Source organism: Equus caballus, chromosome X (assembly GCF_041296265.1).
Source record: "Equus caballus isolate H_3958 breed thoroughbred chromosome X, TB-T2T, whole genome shotgun sequence".
NCBI classification, from domain to species: domain Eukaryota; kingdom Metazoa; phylum Chordata; class Mammalia; order Perissodactyla; family Equidae; genus Equus; species Equus caballus.
Genome location: NC_091715.1, coordinates 128,670,475 through 128,690,364, shown reverse-complemented (window position 1 = coordinate 128,690,364; position 19,890 = coordinate 128,670,475). Strand labels below are relative to the sequence as shown.

The 19,890-nt window shown below is 50.5% G+C and overlaps 1 protein-coding gene across 1 annotated transcript in view; it reads left to right on the top strand.

Moving 5' to 3' along the window:
• Window positions 1-19,654, top strand: part of LOC138921809 (uncharacterized) — a 33,018-nt gene extending 13,364 nt beyond the window's left edge. The window contains exons 2-5 of the mRNA XM_070257191.1: window positions 4,823-8,375; window positions 12,177-12,336; window positions 13,062-13,201; window positions 13,415-19,654. Of these exons, the coding sequence (XP_070113292.1) occupies window positions 8,217-8,375; window positions 12,177-12,336; window positions 13,062-13,201; window positions 13,415-13,699 (744 nt within the window). The 5' untranslated portion in view covers window positions 4,823-8,216 and the 3' untranslated portion in view covers window positions 13,700-19,654. The remainder of the gene's footprint in view (window positions 1-4,822; window positions 8,376-12,176; window positions 12,337-13,061; window positions 13,202-13,414) is intronic.
• Window positions 19,655-19,890: the final 236 nt, after the last annotated feature.

Below are 19,890 nucleotides of genomic sequence, written 5' to 3'. Positions count from 1 at the left end.
CACGTTTCCTCATGGCCCACATTAGCTCCGTCAGCAAGTCCTCGGCTCTACGTTCAACAGCAACCAGAATGTGCCCGGGTCATTGCACCTCCGCTGTCACTGCCCTTGTCTGAGCCTCCATTACCACTCTCCTGGATTATTCTAATGGCCCCGTCAGTAGTGTCTCTTCTTCCTCCTTGCTCTATGCAGTCAGATCTTGTACATATCTTTGGTTGAACATCTGTACACATTTGTGCAGGGTAAAGAACTTGGGGTTCCCATTGCTGGGTCACAAGGGATGCTTATGTTTCGCTTTGGTAGATGCTGCCCAGGGTTATTCCCCATACGGGGGGAGGAATTTGCACTCCCTGCAGCGGTGCTGCTTCATTGTAAAGGCAAGGCAAGGTGAGGAATTGTGTGAGGAAGGAAACCCGGCCACAACCCCGCCCCGTGAATGCACCACGTGGATTCATTGTTGCACACTCCTTTTCAGTGGGGACATACCTGCTTTGTGTCATTGGAATGACAGAGTAGGTCCTAGAAAGTGTATGTGAGTAGATGCTGGTGGCAGACCATGAGTGGGATATGGCACTGCTGGTGAGCCCACAAGACAGAGGAGAAGAGCCCCTGTGGGCCAAGAAGAGCCAGGGCTGCCAATGGTGGGATGTGAGGGCAGTGCCTCCTGTGGTGGGATGTGAGGGCAGGGCTGCCTGGGGTGGGATGTGAGGGCAGGGCAGCCTGGGGTGGGATGTGAGGGCCGTGCCTCCTGTGCTAGGATGTGAGGGCCGTGCCTCCTGTGCTGGGATGTGAGGGCAGGTCTACCTCTGGTGGGACGTAGGGGCAGGTCTGCCTCTGTTGGGATGTGCAGACAGGGCTGCCTCTGGTGGCATGTGAGGGCATGGCCTGGGCTGAGCACCATGGGTGCTCCTTCCTTCCCCTCACCTCTGTCTACTCATGCATGCCTTGATGCGACCGAATTCCAGGGAGGCAGGGAGCAGGCAGGGAGTAGGAGTTTACCCCCATCCTTCTCTTCCTAAGTCTTCCTCGCTGTGGTCCCTGCTCTCCCTGCTGGAACAGGGTGCTCCAGCCAGCCCTCGACTCGAGAAGTCTCCCGGTGGAGACAGGTGTCCGTCTCCTATACCTGCCCCCACATTGGCTGCCTGTGCCCTGGAGAAAGGGTATTAGGGTAAGAAGACACAAATGGAAGCTATTGGATCTCCCCTCGGACGCACACTTGACTCATCTGCCCCAGTTTGACCTCCCCGCCCTGCAACTCTGCTCTCTGCTGGTTAGAGGTTCTGGTCCCCTAGGAAGAAACCCATCCCGTATGGGAGGAAATATTGGTTCCACTATACTTGAAGCCGCTCTTAGCTCCTGGAGCCTCTCAAAACAGGTGCTTGTGGTGTTTACGCTATAGAATGAGGCCGAGGAGGAATACGGATGAGACTCAGGGGGTCCCCTCAGGTGGCTTCTTATCCTCCAGTCCTGAGTAGGTCCCGACAGAGTACTGCAACCCCAGAAAGGAGCACCAAGGACTCAGACCCCAGGAGTGAAGGACTGAGCCTCCCCAGAGGGTAAGGCAAAAGGGCCGTGGAGTTGATGGAGAAGTCATAGCTAACAGGACCACCTCAGGGCTGTGTGCAGAAATGAGGACTGTACTCTCTATCTCTGTTCCCTGCTTATGCACGTTCTTTAGTTCAATTCTCTCAGCTCTACTTTAGTAATGTAAATAGCACGGAGAGGTGGTGCTGGTGAATTCAACATTTAGGTCGTGGAATTGTAGCATATCCACATTACGCTGGGATGATGACTGAGCAAGAGAAAGAGGAGACATCACTGGGAGGAGATTAACTGTAAACAGAGGCCCCATGCCTGCAGCTCTGAGTATGACGGTGGAAGGTGTGTGTATGCTGTCTCTGTCCGGTTACCTCTTGGTTGTATGTGGAGTGATCAAGTCATGGCAGGAGGGAGCATTTTTGGAATCGTATGAATGGAAGAAGGCTGTGTGGAAATGAAAGAGCATCCGGTGATCATTGTCTATATTATTTTTCTGTCTACCTAACATCCCCTCCTTTGGGACCTGCCGAAAATCATGAGGCTGCACTACCCCAGACCACAGGACTCGTTGAGGTAGAAACACAGCAGAGGGCCAGACATCAGCATCCAGTCAAGCCCCTGAGTATTGACATCCTGGCTTGTCGTGGGGCCTCCACCTTTTCAGACGTCAATACCTTGCCCTGAATCCTTCAGATTCTTTGGTTGAACCAAATGTGGCTTATGAACTTGGCCTCTGGGTTCCCAGGCAGTTTTCAGGAAGGATTTGAAGGGCAGCTCTTGGGTTTGCAGTAAAACTACCCAAACCGGGGACTTGTGGTCAGTCATGTCTCGAAGACAGAATGGATACCAGTCTCTGAGCACTCCCACCCCTACCCTGGGGACGAGGATTCTAGACAGAGGCTGCCTGCGTTGCTGGAGTAGGAAGCGGACGCCGGTAGTCATCAGGGTGCGAGCACCAGTTTGAGAGTGGAGGCAGTGAGGGAACTGTGTCCAGGGCAGGGGTCAAGGGTCACATCAGAGAGCCCAGGCTGTGGACCAGCCTCAGGGAAGTGCAGGGCCCGGAAGCTGCCTCTGTGCCTGTAGAGTCGGAAGTCTGGTCCTATCGAGAGAGGACCTGGAGGAAAGGCAGGGGGAAATGATAGAGAAAGGTAGAAAAGGAATTCTGTTGATCTGGTGTCAGAGAGGAGCTCTGTCCCACGTGGTGCTCTCAGAGAACTACCTCTTAGGAAAGCCTGAGGTGAAGGACGTGTCCTGTTGCACTCGGGGACTGTCAGCAGAGCTCCAGAGACAGCCCCTAACTGTCCAACGTAGCCTTCGGCAGACGTTGCCAGAGATACTCAGCTCGTGAGAGTGGGTCACGGAGGAGAACAGGCCATCAGTCCGAGGATGCTGGACTTTCGCTGCCTGTCTCCTTCTTCTGGCTGTGGGACGGGAGAAACAGCCCTGGCGTGAATCGGGGGAAAGGATTTGAAAAGTGAAAGACAAACCCAACGGCCTGTGCTCCTTGCAAGTGAAAATTTTTAACTGGACCTGTTGAGAAATATGCATAATTGATCTTGCTCTGTTAAGGGGTATACCCCAGCCTGTGCTGAGGAGAAAGTGGTATTTATTAGTGACATCTCCCCATTGAGTCCCGCTTGCTTTATTGGAGCCCCTGTGATAAGGAATGCTTTGATGTTTCGTTCCTGCTTCTCCTTCTGGTTAGAATTCACGTCCGCTCTAGGTGCCTCTGAGCTCCGCCTGAGCCTCCGTGAGTGTGTGCCAAGCAAGAACTTGGGAGGATCGACTGAGGTTGCAGAAATGGACTGCCCAGCCCTGCTTTCCCCAAATTCCAGCCCCCGTCGCGCCCACTTAGAGAGGGAATTTTCCACGAAAATTTCAAAGGCGGCCTCACTCTTCAAGTAATAAAGATACGACTAAAAACGAATCATGACAGTGAATGTCTGGTATCAGTGGGCAGGATGATATGGTTTGCAGTATTTCGTCACTCGGGCACTATCCTTCTCTGTGCCTGGCTCCTCTCCTGCAACTCGGAGGTGATAACGGTCCGCATCTCTGAGTCCGCTGTGAGGATCACGTGAAATGATGTGTAGAAAGTGCTTAGGCCCCGGCCTGGCTTTTCGTCACAGTGCAATCACGTTCCCAGGTATCACTATGTCTCTACAACCAGGTGGAGTGTGTGAGTGCACGTGTGCACTCAGTCTCTCTCTCTCTCTCTCTCTCTGTCTCTGGTCCAATCGCTCGAGCTGGTGGTGAGGGGGCTTGACATCTATTAAATTCATTCCACCTGGGTAAATTATTTCTCCTTATTTTTAATGGCTACATAGTGTTCTAGTCTATCAATGTCCGTTTTTTCTTCAGCCAAGCTCCTAGCGTTGGACATTTAGTTTATTTCCGCTGTCTTGCTGTTATGACCAACACTAAAATGTGGGACCCTTGGATGATCACCATGGGGTATTTGTTGAGTGTTTCAGTTTTGAAAAGTTAATCACAATCTTTGTTTTGTTTTCACCTTATTGCTCACGCAAAGTTCCCTAGAGTTAGGAAGATCTGGGCTACCTGCAGATTACTGGCCATTTTTACTTTTAAAGCATTTCCTTATGGTCTGTGATTTACTTAGAAAGTACGGAAATCATATCTCGTGATAACTCAGGAACATTTTAGGACCTACATACACTATTAGACAGATAGGAAGGCAGAAGCCATCTGGCCTCATGTGCCACTCCCTAAAGTCCCCTCCCCCAATTTCCTTCTAATTCTAATTCCTTTTTGGTAAGTTTTAATTTTGATCAAAGGAATACACGCATAGATAGTTTTTAAAAGATCAAATAGTACACAAGGGCTTGTAGTGAAAGCAGTGAATTCCTGCCCCTCCTCTGCTCTCTCGTTTCCCCATCCCAGAGGCCAAAACTACGCATGTCTTTTGAGCGGTTGCCTCCATTTTTCTCAATCATATGCTTTTATGAGTACTTCTTGACTTGTGACAGGAGGCATTTTCTGCTGCCTTCCTGCTGTCCCCTTGGCTCTCCACCCCCCTTGATACGATGTGCCTTTTCTCACTTGGGGGGACCGCCATCCATCCAGGCAGCAGCTCCATCAAACTGGCAGTAGCCCCTGACTCCTTGACTGCCCGTCCTTCACATGGCTGCCACTGCACCTTCACCGCACGCCCTGTTGGCCCGTGTTTCCATTTAACCTTCACGGCACCTGGAGGAGCTCCAGCACTCCTTCACCCCCACCTCGACTCTAACAGCCTCCTTATGACTATATTGCCTCCCTTTTTCAGATGACTCCGTTTGGATCCACTCTGCACACTGACACCCAAAGGATACATTTCTAAAGCAAATGGAATCTGTTACTCAAGGCCTTAAATTCTTAATGAAGCCTTCCACATCCCACCCAGGGTTGTGTGCTCTGCACTGCCTTTCCCCTCATCTTACATCCTGAACTCCCTTCTCCAATCAGACCACGATGTGCATTCTACCCTGAGGAGGCCATGTTGTTTCCGACCCCTGCTCCCGTGCACCTGCTCCTCCCTGGACCTTGAAACAGCCTCCTCTCTCTCCTGTGTAGCACGTCAACTCTGGGGCAGGACACGGTTCAGCCTGGTGCTTCGTCTCCTGACAGACTGGCCCGAGGGACGCAACCAAATCTCCCAGAGCCGTTTGCCAATTTCTCTATCAGAACACCACTGACATTGAGTCTTCTGGCAAAACCGGTCAGCAGACAAGGGAGTTTGTGAATTCCTCCAGCGGGAGTATTTCTGGAGATCTGCCAGTGAAAACCACTATTTCACTATCTACATGTGCACTTACAGAATACCCCTACATACCATGCTACATAAAGAGCGATCTGATCTTATTCTATAGGAGAAATTTGTGGGAACTTTGGAGAGGAGAGATGATATATATATACACATATGTGTGCATATATATCTAAACACTTAGGACGATTAGATTTATCAATTAGCATGCAGAAATGGCCATACATGAAAGTGATAAAGATGTAGAACTAACAATGGGAGAATTAGAAAGTGCCTGGAAGATGGGAACCTGGAACCTGGAAGGTGCTTTCCGTGGTCATTAGAAAATGCAGAGTCATACGAGCTGCTTTAGTGGGGGAATGGCGCAGGTAAGAGTGCAGGTTTGCTTTGAAACATGAAGGATGATGATAACAAAATGACAACTATAGTTAGGTGAGAGCTTGGTATGTACCAGGCACCAAGAAAGGGCTTTGCATTAACTCAACGCATCTTAGAACAGCCCAGTGAGACGGTTCTTATTGGCTCACTGCTTTAACTCATGAAGAAATAGAGGCACAATAATCATGTCACGTTACCCATCTGATGAGAGGAAGAGCTGGTGTATGAATCCAGGGAGCAAAGGTCCAGCCCGCATACAGATCCAGTAGCCAAAATGAGTAGTCGGTGAGTAGCGAATGCCGAATCTTCCCAGACAGGCAGGAGCCCAGGGCATTGGCCTGGGATGAAGTGTGAGTGGGGCTGGAAAGATTGGTGGCATAAAAATCAAGAGGGCATGGGTGATCCGAGAAGCAGGACCTGTGTGGTATTGGCCATCCTGTGGCAAGCACTGAGAGAGCCCAGCATGTGTCCATCCACAGAACCAGTCACAGAGATAAGCCTTAGTGCCAGGTGTTGAGAGAGCTGGCAGATCCTGGAGACAGGAGTCACATCAGGAGCTGGAGTTTCCCCTCTCTTCCCTCCACATGGCTTCAGTGATGGCTGAGAAAGCCTGCCACAACTCTCCTGCCCTCTGGAGCTTCCTCAGAGTGTGACCCACGATCCCAGCTCTGGAAGAGGTCAGCTATCAGCTTTCTGTGCGCTGGCAAACGACCAGCCTGACTCTAGCGGATAAGACCCCCATCGCGGCCAGTGGCTGTGTTCTGAGCACTGCCCAGATATCTGGCCGTCTGTTTCTGGTGTGTCCTTTCCTCATCCACAGTTTGGAACTCATGTTAACTTTTTGGATTTTGCCCTTTCTTCAGAGATCTACTTGAGGACTGGGAAGCCCTCTCTAACAGCAGCAGCGGATGCGAAATTCAAGGTATATTAGTCAGAGATGTGCAGAGGAACAGCAAGAATAGGAGTATGATAAGTTATGGGAAAGGAGACTTGTTATGAGGATTTTGGTCGCGCATCTGTGGAGGCTGAGAAGTCCCAGAGTCTCTCGTGTGCCAGCGGGAAAGCCAGGAAAGCTGGCGGCATAGTTTAGTCCCGGTCTGAAGGCCAGAGAAGCAGGGGAGCCGATGGGATCAATCCCGGGCCAAGGGCAGGAGAAGATGAGATGAGATGTTCCACCTCAAGCAGTGAGGCGGGCAAAAAGGAGGCATGTCTGCCTTCGTCCACCTTTTGTTGTATTCAGGCCTCAATGGACTGGATAATGCCCACGTACCTGGGGAGGGCGATCTTCCTTACTGCGGCCACCTCCTCAAATGCCAACCTCCTCCTGCAACACCCTCCCAGACACAAGCAGAAGCCATGTTTAATCTGAGCATCCCGTGGCCAGTCAAGGTCACATAGAAAAGCCACCACTGTGGTGGGTAGGGCAACACCGTGGACTACTGCATGACACTGTTCCACACCTTCGCCGCCTCCCCACCCCCACCACGGCAAAAATGACTTTTTCTTTGGGCAGGATAGGGTTCGCGTTATTGTGTCCTTCCCAGAGGCACTGTCCACTCTGAGCGTGCAGTCCATCGAGCCTCATCCCGTGGCTATGTGGTCCACCAACCAAGGGAGAGTGCAGGTGAGTTGATCATTCAAGGTAGTCAGTGCTAGCGGGGCCGCGCCCCTCTTTTTGTCCAAGTCTCAAATTGAGAGCAGCTGCAAAAATTCCTCAGCAGATGGCCTCCTGAAAAGAAAGGGGTTTCCAACCTCACCTTCATAATCAGGAAGCTTAGTGACCTGGCAGCAGAGAAATGAAGTGCCCTTAACTTTCATCCTACAGCGACACAAGAAAGAACTGTGCTTGGGGTTGGGAGTGGGAACGTGAAACCAGAGGGGGACTCAGAGAGGTAGTGCCTTATGCCTGGGCCTTGGCGAGTGGGCAAGAGTTCCAGAGGTTAAAGGTAGGAAAGGATATGACAATCCTGAAAGGGGTGGTTGGGAGTTGTTTGAATTCACTGATGGGACCAATCCTGGGAGGCTGCTATGAGTCACTCTGTTGCTGGTTTTTGCCTGCTCTTCCCAAACGTGTGCAACAGTAACCGTCTTGCCAAGATTGCGAGTGCCAACTTGGGGTCCTTCACACTGTGCCCAGCAAGTACTCCGTGATCCCAGAGATGGCAGGATTTCCCTGAATCGCCACTCGGAGGTTTCTTCATGTCCATGTCGAAGAGCAAAGGGAAACTCACATCGAACTCTGGGGATGGGAGGAGTGAAGCATGGAAGGCTTCCTGGAAGAGGATGGCACGGAGCTAGGCTTGAAGAGCCTGAGTGATCAAGATTTCCAAAGTCTGAGAAGACAGGAAACTAAGGAAAAGATACGTGAAAAGCCTCGAAGCAGAGCTAGGCGTTGAGGGATGGACATAGAAGAAGAAAGAAAGAACAAGAAGAGCAAAGATTTCAGTCAATAAGCAGAGCCTTGGGACATGAGCGGGGTTTGCACTCTTGGAGCTGGAGCGAGTGGCCAGTCTCGCTGTCAATCGTCGCAGACCCGCCAATGACGACGTGGGAAGGCGGGGCCAAAGGAACGCTGTCCAGTGAAGCGAAACGCTTGACCGGGCTCTTTAAAACGTGGATTGTGCAGCGCGGCTTCCGTGGACCGTTCCCCTCCGGGATGGGGGAACATGGCGGCTCCGTCTCCTGCTGTCCCCAAAGTGTAAGTTCCCTTGACTTCCTACTTGGCTGTCTGTAGGGTGATTGGGGGGAAGCGGGGGGACGGTGTGTGCTCAGCTCCTCTGACAAGCAGTGTCCCCCGGGCGGGCTTCTGGGTGGACGGCAGAGAAGGCCCCTTAGCGGCGTCCGGGCCCCCGGTGGAGCTTGAGGCACAACCTGATGGAAGGCTCAGGTCGTCTGCTCCTGGCGATGTGGGCCTTGACCCCCCTGTTGGTGGTCTTCAGGACTGGAGGTGTCTGCAGCTTGGAGAGGAGGAAGGGGCTGGGGCGGAGGGCCGAGTGGCCGTGGGTCCAGGACGGGCCGTGGCCGTTGGCGGCCAGGGAGCGGGTGTGGCCTTTGGTTGTCCAGTGTCGTGGGCTGGAGGCTGGCCCCGGGTGTTTGCGGAAATCTGGGTCCTGTCCGTTTCCGTGAGCCCTTTCGTCAGGGTCGGGATTTCGGTGATTTTCGACTCGGACAGAGGGAGGTGACGCGCTCAGGGAGCGTGTGTGCGAGGGTGACAGCTGGTGGCCCATGGCCGCCTGCGAGCGCAGACTTGGGTTTCCCTGCCCAGCGTGAGTGCGCGTTTCCTTTCATTGGTTGCTCCCATTTCGGGATGCTCTTCTTCCCGTGCGGCTGAAAAAGAACGACACCCTGATAACGTCGGGGGAAAGAGTGAACAGCCGGCCTGCTCAGCTCGGGCTTGGCTTGTTCCCTGACCCCGCGAGTCCCCTTCAGTCAGCACTGCACGCTGTTTTACGTATTTCTGCAAAGCCCTTCTGAACCTAATGTCATCGCGCTGAGTGGAGAGTGGCCCAGACGCTGTCAGTGTGTTTGCATGCAAACTGTAGTGTTCCCTACGGCTTTCCAGTGTGAAACCCAGCGGTGTGATGGGCGAGCCCTTGTTGCTTCGAGTCCCTGAGGGGCATCACGGCCCCGGGGCTTCTATTGCTGGTTTCATTCTGTAATCTCGTCCGTCCGTAGCGCGGGGTGTTTATGTCTTCCTCGTGATTTTGTGGCCATTTGTATGTGTTTAATGTGGATTTCAGCTGGGTTTCCTAAGCATTCTTCAAACGATAGTCTCTTCCGTGTGCCCTTTGGGAAGTGATTTGTGCGGCTGAGCACCAGAAGTGTTCCAGTCTGTGTGAAGGCCCCCTTAGCCACCCTTGTCAACCAGGACTGGACCCTGCTGGGCACTGAATTTTGCATGTCCTTCCTCATGCGTTTAATGAGGAGGTCCTGACCCTCCCCATAAACGTCCTTTAAATGGCTTCGGGGAAATTTTAATTTACAGAGCTGGAATGTACCCTCTGATAGAGTGTCGTAAGTTTATAATGTAATTGCGTGTTTGACCTGATTTATATTGTTCTATTCTGGTGTTTCTCCGTCTTCCTAACTTTTCTTAAAAACTCCACGTTCTGAGGTCCTCTCCACGTACAGGGCCGAACTTTCAGTTGGCTGAGTCCTTGTTGTTTTACGACAGCGAATGCTCTTAACCGTATGTTGACGTGCGTCCCTGGCCCGGGGTGGGGTTGTGTTTTACGGAACAATGGCGTTTGGGGTCATTTTATTCTGTTAAAGATACGTCCTGATCCTTTTCGTAAGCTTTGTGTTAAAGTTTTTCATGTCACCTTCGATTGACAAATGAGGACAAGATGGTCCTAATTGTGTCTGTGCGTTTTGCTTTACGACACTTAGCGGCTTCAAGTGGTCTGCTAGCCTAATCTTGCATTTTATTTACTGTTAAGGGTTTTTCATACCATTAAAGTTTTGAAATTTTAGCTTTTACGTTTCTTATTTCATAGCTCTAATAAAAATTAAGAAAGGTTTGTTTTCAATGTTAAAAATTCACACGTTGTCGATCTGGCTGAGCGGTGCTGTTTTACGACACTGAATTCCTGGAAGTGCGCCTCACTGGTCAACACTGGAAGTCATTTGGGTTCTTCGGGGATTTCATTTCCAGCAATCGTTGTGTGTTGCGTGTCGCGTTATTCGATTGGGTTCTGTCCTGAGTCTTTTCATGCATTTCCTGTTAAAATCGTGGGGGCATTTTCCACTTACAGAGATGGAAATTCACCTCCAGAATGAGTGCTGTTAAGAGGGAATGGCCCTTGCAGGTCATCGGGCATGCTTATGTCTATTACTGGAGGGCAATAATTGTGCATTTATTCCGTTGTCATTTCTTTAAGTGTTGGCCTGGTTCCTCCTTCCCTGGTGTTGTCCCAGAGAAGAAACGTTTTGTGTAGTTTCTATGTCCAGAAAAGCAGGATAGGCCAATTCATGTCCTGACCGGTCTGCCCCAGGACCACTACTATCCCATCTGTTTGAGGTCCTGGGCCAGACTGCGAGTACCATTGCCCCACCCCCACGTCAAAGGGTGCTGTCCTTGCCTCTTTGCACACAAGTGCTGACTGTGCCTTAGTGGCTCAAAGTGCTACAATGTCGGGTTAAGAAATCGACAGTGCCCGTGTGTTTATCCTCATGCCTCCGTCCTGCGACATCCACTGTGTATTCAAGGGGAGAATTAAATTAAAGGAACATTGTTGTTTTCCTCAAAATCCTGAGGACACTATCGCCTGACAGTAACCTCAGAATTGTCAAGGAAAGCAACTACTTCCTCTACATAATGGTGATGGTTGAGTTGGCTTATGAGCCTTCTTGCAGATTGATTCTTGATACTGACTTGAATTATGTATGTTAGCACATGTAGAGATGATTTAATGACTTGAATATTGGTGGGGCATTGGTGTTCTCTAAATCCACCTTGATCACATTTAGAAATGGGACAGATGTATTGCTGGTATTTGCTTTACTGGTTGTATTGCTGGTCTTCCTTTATCTGCGCAGTTGGTACTGGCAGGAATACCAATTTCAGGAATTGGGACACTCACTCACCTCGCCGGTGAGTCCTGCCTTTTCAGGCAGAGCCCCAGACCTGGATCAATACCTACGTGTGGAATGAAGGTGCTTTTAATCTGTGCCCATGGCCCATAGTACAGTAGGACGTATTGCAAATTAAGAGCAAATTCCCCAATCTGTGTATTTCCAGATGTCCAGTTGTTTCCGTTGCTTTGTCCTCAAAGACCTATGTTCGATATTGGATGGTAGTAACGTTATGTACTATATGAAATTCTTCATGAAATTGTTCTGAATTCAGTTAGCTCATGCCTAGTTTTAGCAGTCTTTGAACTTAATCTTTTACCAATTACTGAGACTAATATAACGACCCAGTTGTCTAATGTGCATCTCATGGTCTATGAAGTAGAAGACAGAAACCATGTGAATGTATTGTTACCCGTAATCTTGCGTGGCATGTAAGTGTCAGTAATTGGGAACACAGTGAGAGCAGGCACACATTCCAAAGGTTTGTTACCATCCTTTTATGTGTGAGTCAGTTCCCTTATTACTGAAGAGAAAAAATGGAGTTGGGAGACCCCTCCCCCGCGCCCCCCGGCCCCCCCCCACCCCCCCCACCCCCCGTCTTCTAGCCTTCTAGCAAGTCACTGGTCACACCTCTCAACATAATGTTGAGTGAATCCCATCCGTGTTTGAGTAAAGCAGGATGAACCCTGGTTCACTTGAAGGGGCAATGAGGCCTCTAAAGCAGTGGTCTTATCTTGTGGTTTGACTCATGGAGCGCCTGTCTCACAGTGTCTTTCACTCTTTTGGCCTAGCTCACACAAGGTGCGTGAGTGGGTCCTCTGGCCTCACCGACCATTTTCAGAAATTTCTCAGGATAAGGGAAAGAACCAGTTCGCCTGAGCCGCTTGACTTATATGAGTTGGCAAGTAAACTGTTTTTCCTGCAGTTGTGCTGGGCTGTCCACCCAAAGTCAAGTCTCCTTGCAGATTTCTACCATCACCATCCCCTTCAGGACCTGTGGTGGCAAAGTCCAGTCCAGGTCATCCTGTGGGCCTGTACGGAGAAGAGAGTGGAACTGGAACCAACAGTCAAGAGCAGGCAGACAAGTAAGTGCCATCTCGTGTGATGGGAGGCCACAGGTGTTGGGGGGAGGGTAGCACTGATCTCCTGTTAGCTGTAGCGCTATTTCAGATGGTGTGGAAATCCCTTCCCTGAGTGTCTAAGAGGGGAATTTCTGGGAACGTCGGGGGCACTCCCTGGGCACTGCTTATGAACCCCATGGGTGAGATGCTAGGTCTACCACCAATTTCTTGACTAGTCAGTGGCGTCTTTTTCCAGTCCCTATTGGTGTTCCTCTGTTTCCTGTGGGTGCCACTGTTACAGACACCTTGACTTTATTAGACTGTCAGATTTCAAAAAGAACCGATGTTGACATTTTCACGTCAAGGTTTTGATCTGTCTTATCCTTTGGAAAACCTTTGCCAGACCAGGCAGAAGCAGGATGGACTAGATGGGACGGTCAAACACAACCTTCAGGAATCCAAAGATTGTGGGAGATTGCTCATGTGCTTTTTATCTCGGGTGTGAGATCGTGGATTTGGATGTGATTTAAGACCGGGTCTAAGTGGGAAACGGGGGAGAAGGTGAGACCCGTCCACCAAGTGGGTGCCAGACAATGGCAATCTGCCAGTCTACCCCGGTTGTGGGTGGGTGAGCATTTACGTAGCAGTGGTCCTGCAGGCATAGTCTAGCAATTGAAGTAATGAATAGGTCCGTACTTGCTCACGCGCTTACCCCTCCGTACGTTGTTGGCCACTTTGTTGCCTAGCAGATGTTGCTGCGACCAGACGTTGTGTTTCGTGGACAATAGATTTCTGGTATCTGAGTGAGAAAGACCCTTGGCCCTTTCTAGCTCTCATCTTTGAGCTTGAGTTTCCACAGATGGAGATGGGGAGCACACCTTGCTATCAGGTATGTTGTGAGAATCAAGTGTGATGATCCTTGTAAGTGCTCGGCATGCAGCGGGTCCTGAAGGAAGTAGCTGAGCACTTCCAGAATCCATAGATTAGAGCAGACCCTTGTGGCTTGGTTGAGGTCCTCTCCCTCCCTGTGAGCCCCCGCTTCCACTTCAGTTCTTGAGACCCTAGGCGTCATTTCAACGAAATGTTTTGTTTCCTTTCACAGGACCAGCAAATTTCCTCAGCGATTCCTTCAATCTCTCTAGAAACCAACTTCTCTACTTCTCCTGTGATGCCAGGGGAAAGCCGGGCAATTCGGACTTTGCCTTCTCTGAGCTGCAGTCTTTCCGGCCAACATGGACACCTTTCGTCAAAGCTGATGTGGCTCAGCACCAAGTTCAGGCTGGAGGCTTCTTGTTCACTGGCAGTGCCACCAAGATCTCCTCTGTTCCCTGTCTGTATAAAGTCACTTGTTTTCTGGGGGGTGGTTAATTTGTTGAAACTTAAGTGAAGAGTTTGGGTAATTGGGAGGGAGTTCTTGATACAAATCTGCACTAGGTAAGGTGCGTTCCAAGACGCTTCTGCCCTTTAGTCTCATGGATGGCTCTGGTTCCCGGTTCCTCTATTGCTTTATTGGCACAGGTTTCATCCAGAAGGTCGCATCACAGAAGCTGAAGTTCACTCACCAAGGGTGAAAACAATCCACATTTCTTTGTGAGTAGAGACTAAAGTATGTTGCCTTTATGCAGCCCACTGACACTTCAAAGTCATTACTGATCCTTCTGATTGGTTGGATCACATAAGATTTGCAGAAGATAGGGGTCATTATGTTGTCTGCCCAGTGAAAACCTGAGACCTGAGATACTTAGAAATACCTGTGCTCAAGCCCATGTTCCTTCACCAAGTGACATGACAGTGACCATCACTGGCCTGGTTGCTAGTCAAAAACTCAACTTGTGAAACTTAACCGTAACTGCGATGCCTTCTTCCCCTTCCACATACACTAGGGCCCACTGCCCAGGACATTCATTTGAGGTCCCTTCATGGCGGGAGGGGTGCGAAAGACCTAGATGAATGGTTTCAGGGTCAATCTGCTGAGTATTGGCACTTGAAAACAAGTGACGGCTTTGAGGATTCCAAAAGAGTGACTCTAATTGATGACATTCTCAAAATCAAGACTCTCAGGGAAAGAGAAGCTGATCGGGTTCTCTCCCAGGAGTTCGTTCTGAGGCGAGCCATGTCACTCACCCAGTGAGACATGTACTCATGAATGTCTGCTCACTCCTGGGAGTGTTAATGTGCTGTAGCTTTTGGTGTGAAGTATTCCATGTCAAAGTCGCGTTTGCCATATGTATTTTTTCATTCCTCTTGTTGCTGTGGGGGTTGGAAAGAGAAGGGATTATATTGGACCCCTTAAGGGTAGGCTCCTGAAATGGAGTGTATTCCTTGTTATACTGGTTCCCTGTTCTGTGCAAAATGTCTATGGCGGAATAGTATTCCATTGTATGTATGTACCACATTTTCTTTACCCACTGATCTGTTGATGGACACTGAGCCTGTTCCGTGTGTCGGCTGTTGTGAAGAGTGCGCCATTGAACACCGGGGTGCAGACACGGCTTTGAGACAGTGATTTCGTTTCCATTGGCTGTACACCCAGGGCTGGGATTGCCGGATCATGGGGTGGCTCTCCTTTTACTTCTTGAGGAACTTGCATACTGTTTTCCATTGTGGCTGAAGCAGTTTACATGGGGGAACACTTCTTGAACTAAAGAGATTTCGTGACTGGTTCTCCAGCCACTTCTGATTGTCTGTTCTCTTGAGGAGAAGAATGATGGAGGTTGGAGGCTCTGGTGGGGAAGGGGGTTCTGTGATCAGGAAAGATGGAAGGACTAACTCCTTGCTTCCGGTGCTTGAAGCCTAGAGCTGGGAAGGGGGCTGGACAGAGTGTCCTCTGTAGAGCTGCTCTCAGAGCAGGAGGACAGAGCAGAGAGGAGGGTATGCGCCCTCAGTGTCAAAGGCGTGTTGGCCTTTGTATGTTCCAGAGTGCCTCCTGCCCGCTGGCCCATCCATGGCACTACCAGGGATCAGCATGGCTGGAGGATAAAAGATAACAATGCAGATGGTTGAGTGTGACATGAGAACATACGGCCCTCTGGCCAAGATGAAATTTTGACGATGGGGACTGTTGCTGACTTGTGCAATAGGAGTATTTTGTACTTTTCTGCTGAGGAATGCTTTGCTGTTTCTGCCTGATTCTGTGCACTGACTTAGCCTGTGAATAATGGCTCGAGGAACATTGGCTCTTTGCCCTCCTACGTTGTTGTGTAGTACATTAACATGAGGGAGTCTTCTGAGAGAGAACTGCTGTTGTCTCTGGGGAATAATCGCTCTTGGTTGAGGTGCCCAGTCACTCTTTCGTATTGTTGATGAGCTGTGTCCCCATGGAGAGAATGATGAAAGCGAGCTGCTGTTGCTGCTGTTATATTTCCACAAACCACGCTGACACTTCTTCCTTCCACCATCACATGACTCAGTTGCCTTTTTCAAGTCGCCCAAAAAGCGCATGATGGCAATGGCCGAATGTGGGGTGTGGGAAATTCTGGGTCCCTGGGGAGAAATTGGCCATGGCCCGCCGTCAGGCTTGTGTGCTCTGACATGAAGGTGCTGAACAGAATGTCGTCCACCATGCAGGGCGATGGCATCTTAGGAGTCATTAGGGATGCTGAATTTCTGGATGGGAGTTGGGCTGGAGCTTTAGCCAAGCGTTACCATGTGAGCTGTCGGCACTCTTCCGCTGAGTACACTCTGCACATTGGTAGGAAGAGGAGAGTCACTGGGCCCTGTCCATGAACAGTAGATGAGGCCGTGGACATTTAGATCCTCATGGGTGTGTGCCGATAAGGCTGGATGTCCAGGAACGTGCCTGGCGAGCTCTCCAGGCTGGAGGATTTTGCCCTCCTATTCTTCATTGCTGAATAGGACAGCATGTAGTCAGTGGCTCTGGCTGTCCCTTCCCCTGTTTCTGTGAGAAGGTGTTGCTGCTTGGTGGTCAGCCCCTCTGCCCCTTTGGTCTTCTCACAGGGGTGGTGATGTTGCCTCGAGGGGACGTTGTGTGCACTCTCAGGGAAGTGGGTGCTGTCCACAACGGTGAGGGGCGTCGGCACAGGGTTGGGTGCTGCAGCTATGGAGGGGCAAGAGGGTGAGGACAGTCGCAATTAGAGGAGAGGAGACCCCCTCTGTGTTTCCTATTTCAGGCTTTTGATTTCTCCGCATTGGTGAAGTCTGGGGCTGGCACAGAAGTACCTAGCGGAGATATGACGACACTCTGAGGGTAGGAGGAAAACTTGAGAGTGTGGAGGACAAGGGACTTTGGTGCGACAGTCGTGAAGGGCATGGTGGGCGCAGGGCTGTGTCTCGTGTCCCCTATGTGCCTTCTCCCACACCACCTTAGGGTCAGCATAGCGGTGGGACAGGAGGTCACAGTGGACACTGATGGACATGCTGTGAGAAAATATGGCTCCCTTGTCAAGTTAAGACGTTTATTCTGCCAACAGGGTTTTACTTTCCATTTTCCCAGGGAACTGAGTGTTTGTCTGCAGGTGGAGTCAGAGGCTTGATCTCTGTGTGTTGTGACACACAGCAGGTGACATGACACTTGGTAGGAGGAGAGGACTCAGATGGTTGTCTCTGGTGAATAATCGCTCTTGGTAGAGGTGCCCAGTCACTCTTTCGTGCTGTTGATGAGTTGTGTCCCCATGGAGAGAATGATGAAAGCGAGCTGCTGTTGCTGCTGTGATATTTCCACAGACCACGCAGACACTTCTTCCTTCCACCATCACATGACTCAATTGCCTTTTTCAAGTCCCTCAAAAAGCGCATGCCGGCAATGGCCGAATGTGGGGTGTGGGAAATTCTGGGTCCCTGGGGAGAAATTGGCCGTGGCCCGCGGTCAGGCTTGCGTGCTGTGACATGAAGGTGCTGAACAGAATGTCGTCCACCATGCAGGGCGATGGCATCTTAGGAGTCATTAGGGATGCTGAATTTCTGGATGGGAGTTGGGCTGGAGCTTTAGCCAAGCGTTTGCATGTGAGCTGTCGGCACTCTTCCGCTGAGTACACTCTGCACATTGGTAGGAAGAGGAGAGTCACTGGGCCCTGTCCATGAACAGTAGATGAGGCCGTGGACATTTAGATCCTCATGGATGTGCGCAGATGAGCCTGGATATCCAGGAATGTGCCTGGTGAGCTCTCCAGGCTGGAGGATTTTGCCCACCTATTCTTCATTGCTGAATAGGACAGCATGTAGTCAGTGGCTCTGGCTGTCCCTTCCCCTGTTTCTGTGAGGTTTTGCTGCTTGGTGGTCTGCCCCTCTGCCCTTCTGGTCCTCTCACAGGGGTGGTGATGTTGCCTTGAGGGGACCTTGTGTGCACTCTCAGGGAAGTGGGTGCTGTCCACAACGGTGAGGGGCGTCGGCACAGGGTTGGGTGCTGCAGCTATGGAGGGGCAAGCGGATGTGGACAGTTGCAGTTTGAGAAGAGGACGCCTCCTCTGGTTTTCCTATATTTCGCTGTTGATTTCTCTCCATTGCTGAAGTCTGAGGCGGGCACATAAGTGCCGAGTGGAGATATAAGCACACTGTGAGAGTAGAATGAAAAATTGAGAGTGTGAAGGAAAAGGGACTTTGGTGTGACAGCTGTGATGGGCATCGTGGGTTCAGGGCTGTGTCTCGTGTCCCCTACATACATTCTCCCGCACTACCTTTGGGTCATCTTATCCGTGGGCCAGAAGGTCACAGTGGACACTGATGGACGTGATATGAGATAATATGGCTCCCTTGTCCAGTTAAGATGTTTATTGTGGTGACAACTGTCATTTTCCGTTTTCCCAGCGAACTGAGTTTGTCTGCAGGTGAAGTCAGAGGGTTGATCTCTGTGTGTTGTGACACACAAGAGGTGACATGACACTTGGTAGGAGGAGAGGACTCTGATCCTGTTTTATGGCTAGTTCGTGTGCTGTCCTCTCAAAAGGGTGGAAAGAATGTGCAAATGTGGGCACTCCCGTACCATTTGAATGATCTCCTCTAGACCCCGCGGGATTCGAGTTTGCCCTCTCAGTCCATCGTGCTGACTCCAGGAGCACAGTGTGTGGATTCCCGAGGGTGGCCGGTCAGGCCAGCTCCACGTTGATATTTGCCTTGGCCTTCTGAGCTTCCCTTGCCTCTCCTTCTTCATGCGCAGACCTAGCGTGCTGCTGCTTCTCCACTTCAGAGAACAGCCGTGGGCGCTGTGCAGTGAATCCTGGGGGGAGTCACTGCCTTTCTCAGTGTCCCCCAGCAGTCAGACACAGCGGCCTTCCAGAGTGCCGAAAGGCCCGTGGTCGAGCCAGCTCTCGGATCAACTGGGGGACTGTTGTCGTGGGGGCGTTGCTGAGCTGCCGTGTGTGAAATATGGTTAAAGCCGGGGACCACGCAGCTGGGCCACTTCTCCAGAGCCCAGGAGAGATGGGCTGGGTACTGAAAGATTTGCTACGTGTGTCCATTCTATGTTGTCTTCTTATTACACAAAATAATAATAATGGTAATTATTATTATTATTATTATTAGAGGGTGGAAGGAAACTTTGGAGGGGATGGGTCTGTTTATGGCACAGGTTTTGGTAATGGTTCACAGATGTCTACCTATTTCCACAGTCTTTAAATCATATACATTAAATATGTACAGCTCTTTTGGGTCATTCTTTCCTTCATCCCTCAAGAAAGTGGTTTCAGAAAATAATATTAAAGGCCCTCCCCTGACTACAGATGAGCGCTCCCTCTCAAATGTCTTTAGCTTTAGGACTGAAGGGAAGACTGCTTCTCCATGGTTAAAGGGGTAACGGCGTTGACTGCGTGTGGATTCTTTTGGGCCTTGGACTTTCCACTTATATGGAGCCTTAGCATTGGCCGTGTGTAAGGATAACTTTTAGTCCACAGGGTGTTGACTTTCCTAGACTCACAGCGGTTCTCCAGAACCCATGAACTTCACCTGAAGGACTTCGACTCAGAGATGGGGCCTGTGACATCAGCTACTTGTCATGTGACCAGAAATTGATGTCGGGGTACTGTGACTTTGGCATTAGGTTGGACTTTGGGTTGTTTTCCTTGTTTACAACATGTGCTTTTGTGCTTACTCAAGAAATCTTTTGAAATACTGTACATGTGGAGACGTGTCCAGATGTGTCTGTCCTGTCCGTGTATTCTACAGGGTGACCGCCGAGGTCTCAGGCTGAGTAGCCTTTGCAGTAGGAGCCTTTTCTCGGAGACCTTCCCTCACCCTCTGTTTACTGTGTGACTGAGTTCCCTGGCCATACCAACTCGGTGTGATACTTTTCTGCTATCCTCATTGCTGTGTCTTTACAATGTGTTTGCTGCTTCTGTTTCTTGCATTTTAAAGAACCCTTGTGTTCTCCCAATAAAATTCAGTTGTTTCAGAAGATTCCACTTGTCGATTGTTTTCTTCGCAGTCAACACCCTCAGGTCAAGGGAGCTGCGGCTGTGCCATGTGCATCATCACTTGCACCGGGGCAGAGCTCTGTGCCATAGATCCTGAGGCATCAAGGACAGGGGCCTGGTGGCAGGGGAAGGGGCTCTCCAGGCCCTGATGGAAGTTCTCCCCTTTGTTAAGCTGGCCCCTGTGTTTAGAGACGTACTCCCCTACAGGTGGTGG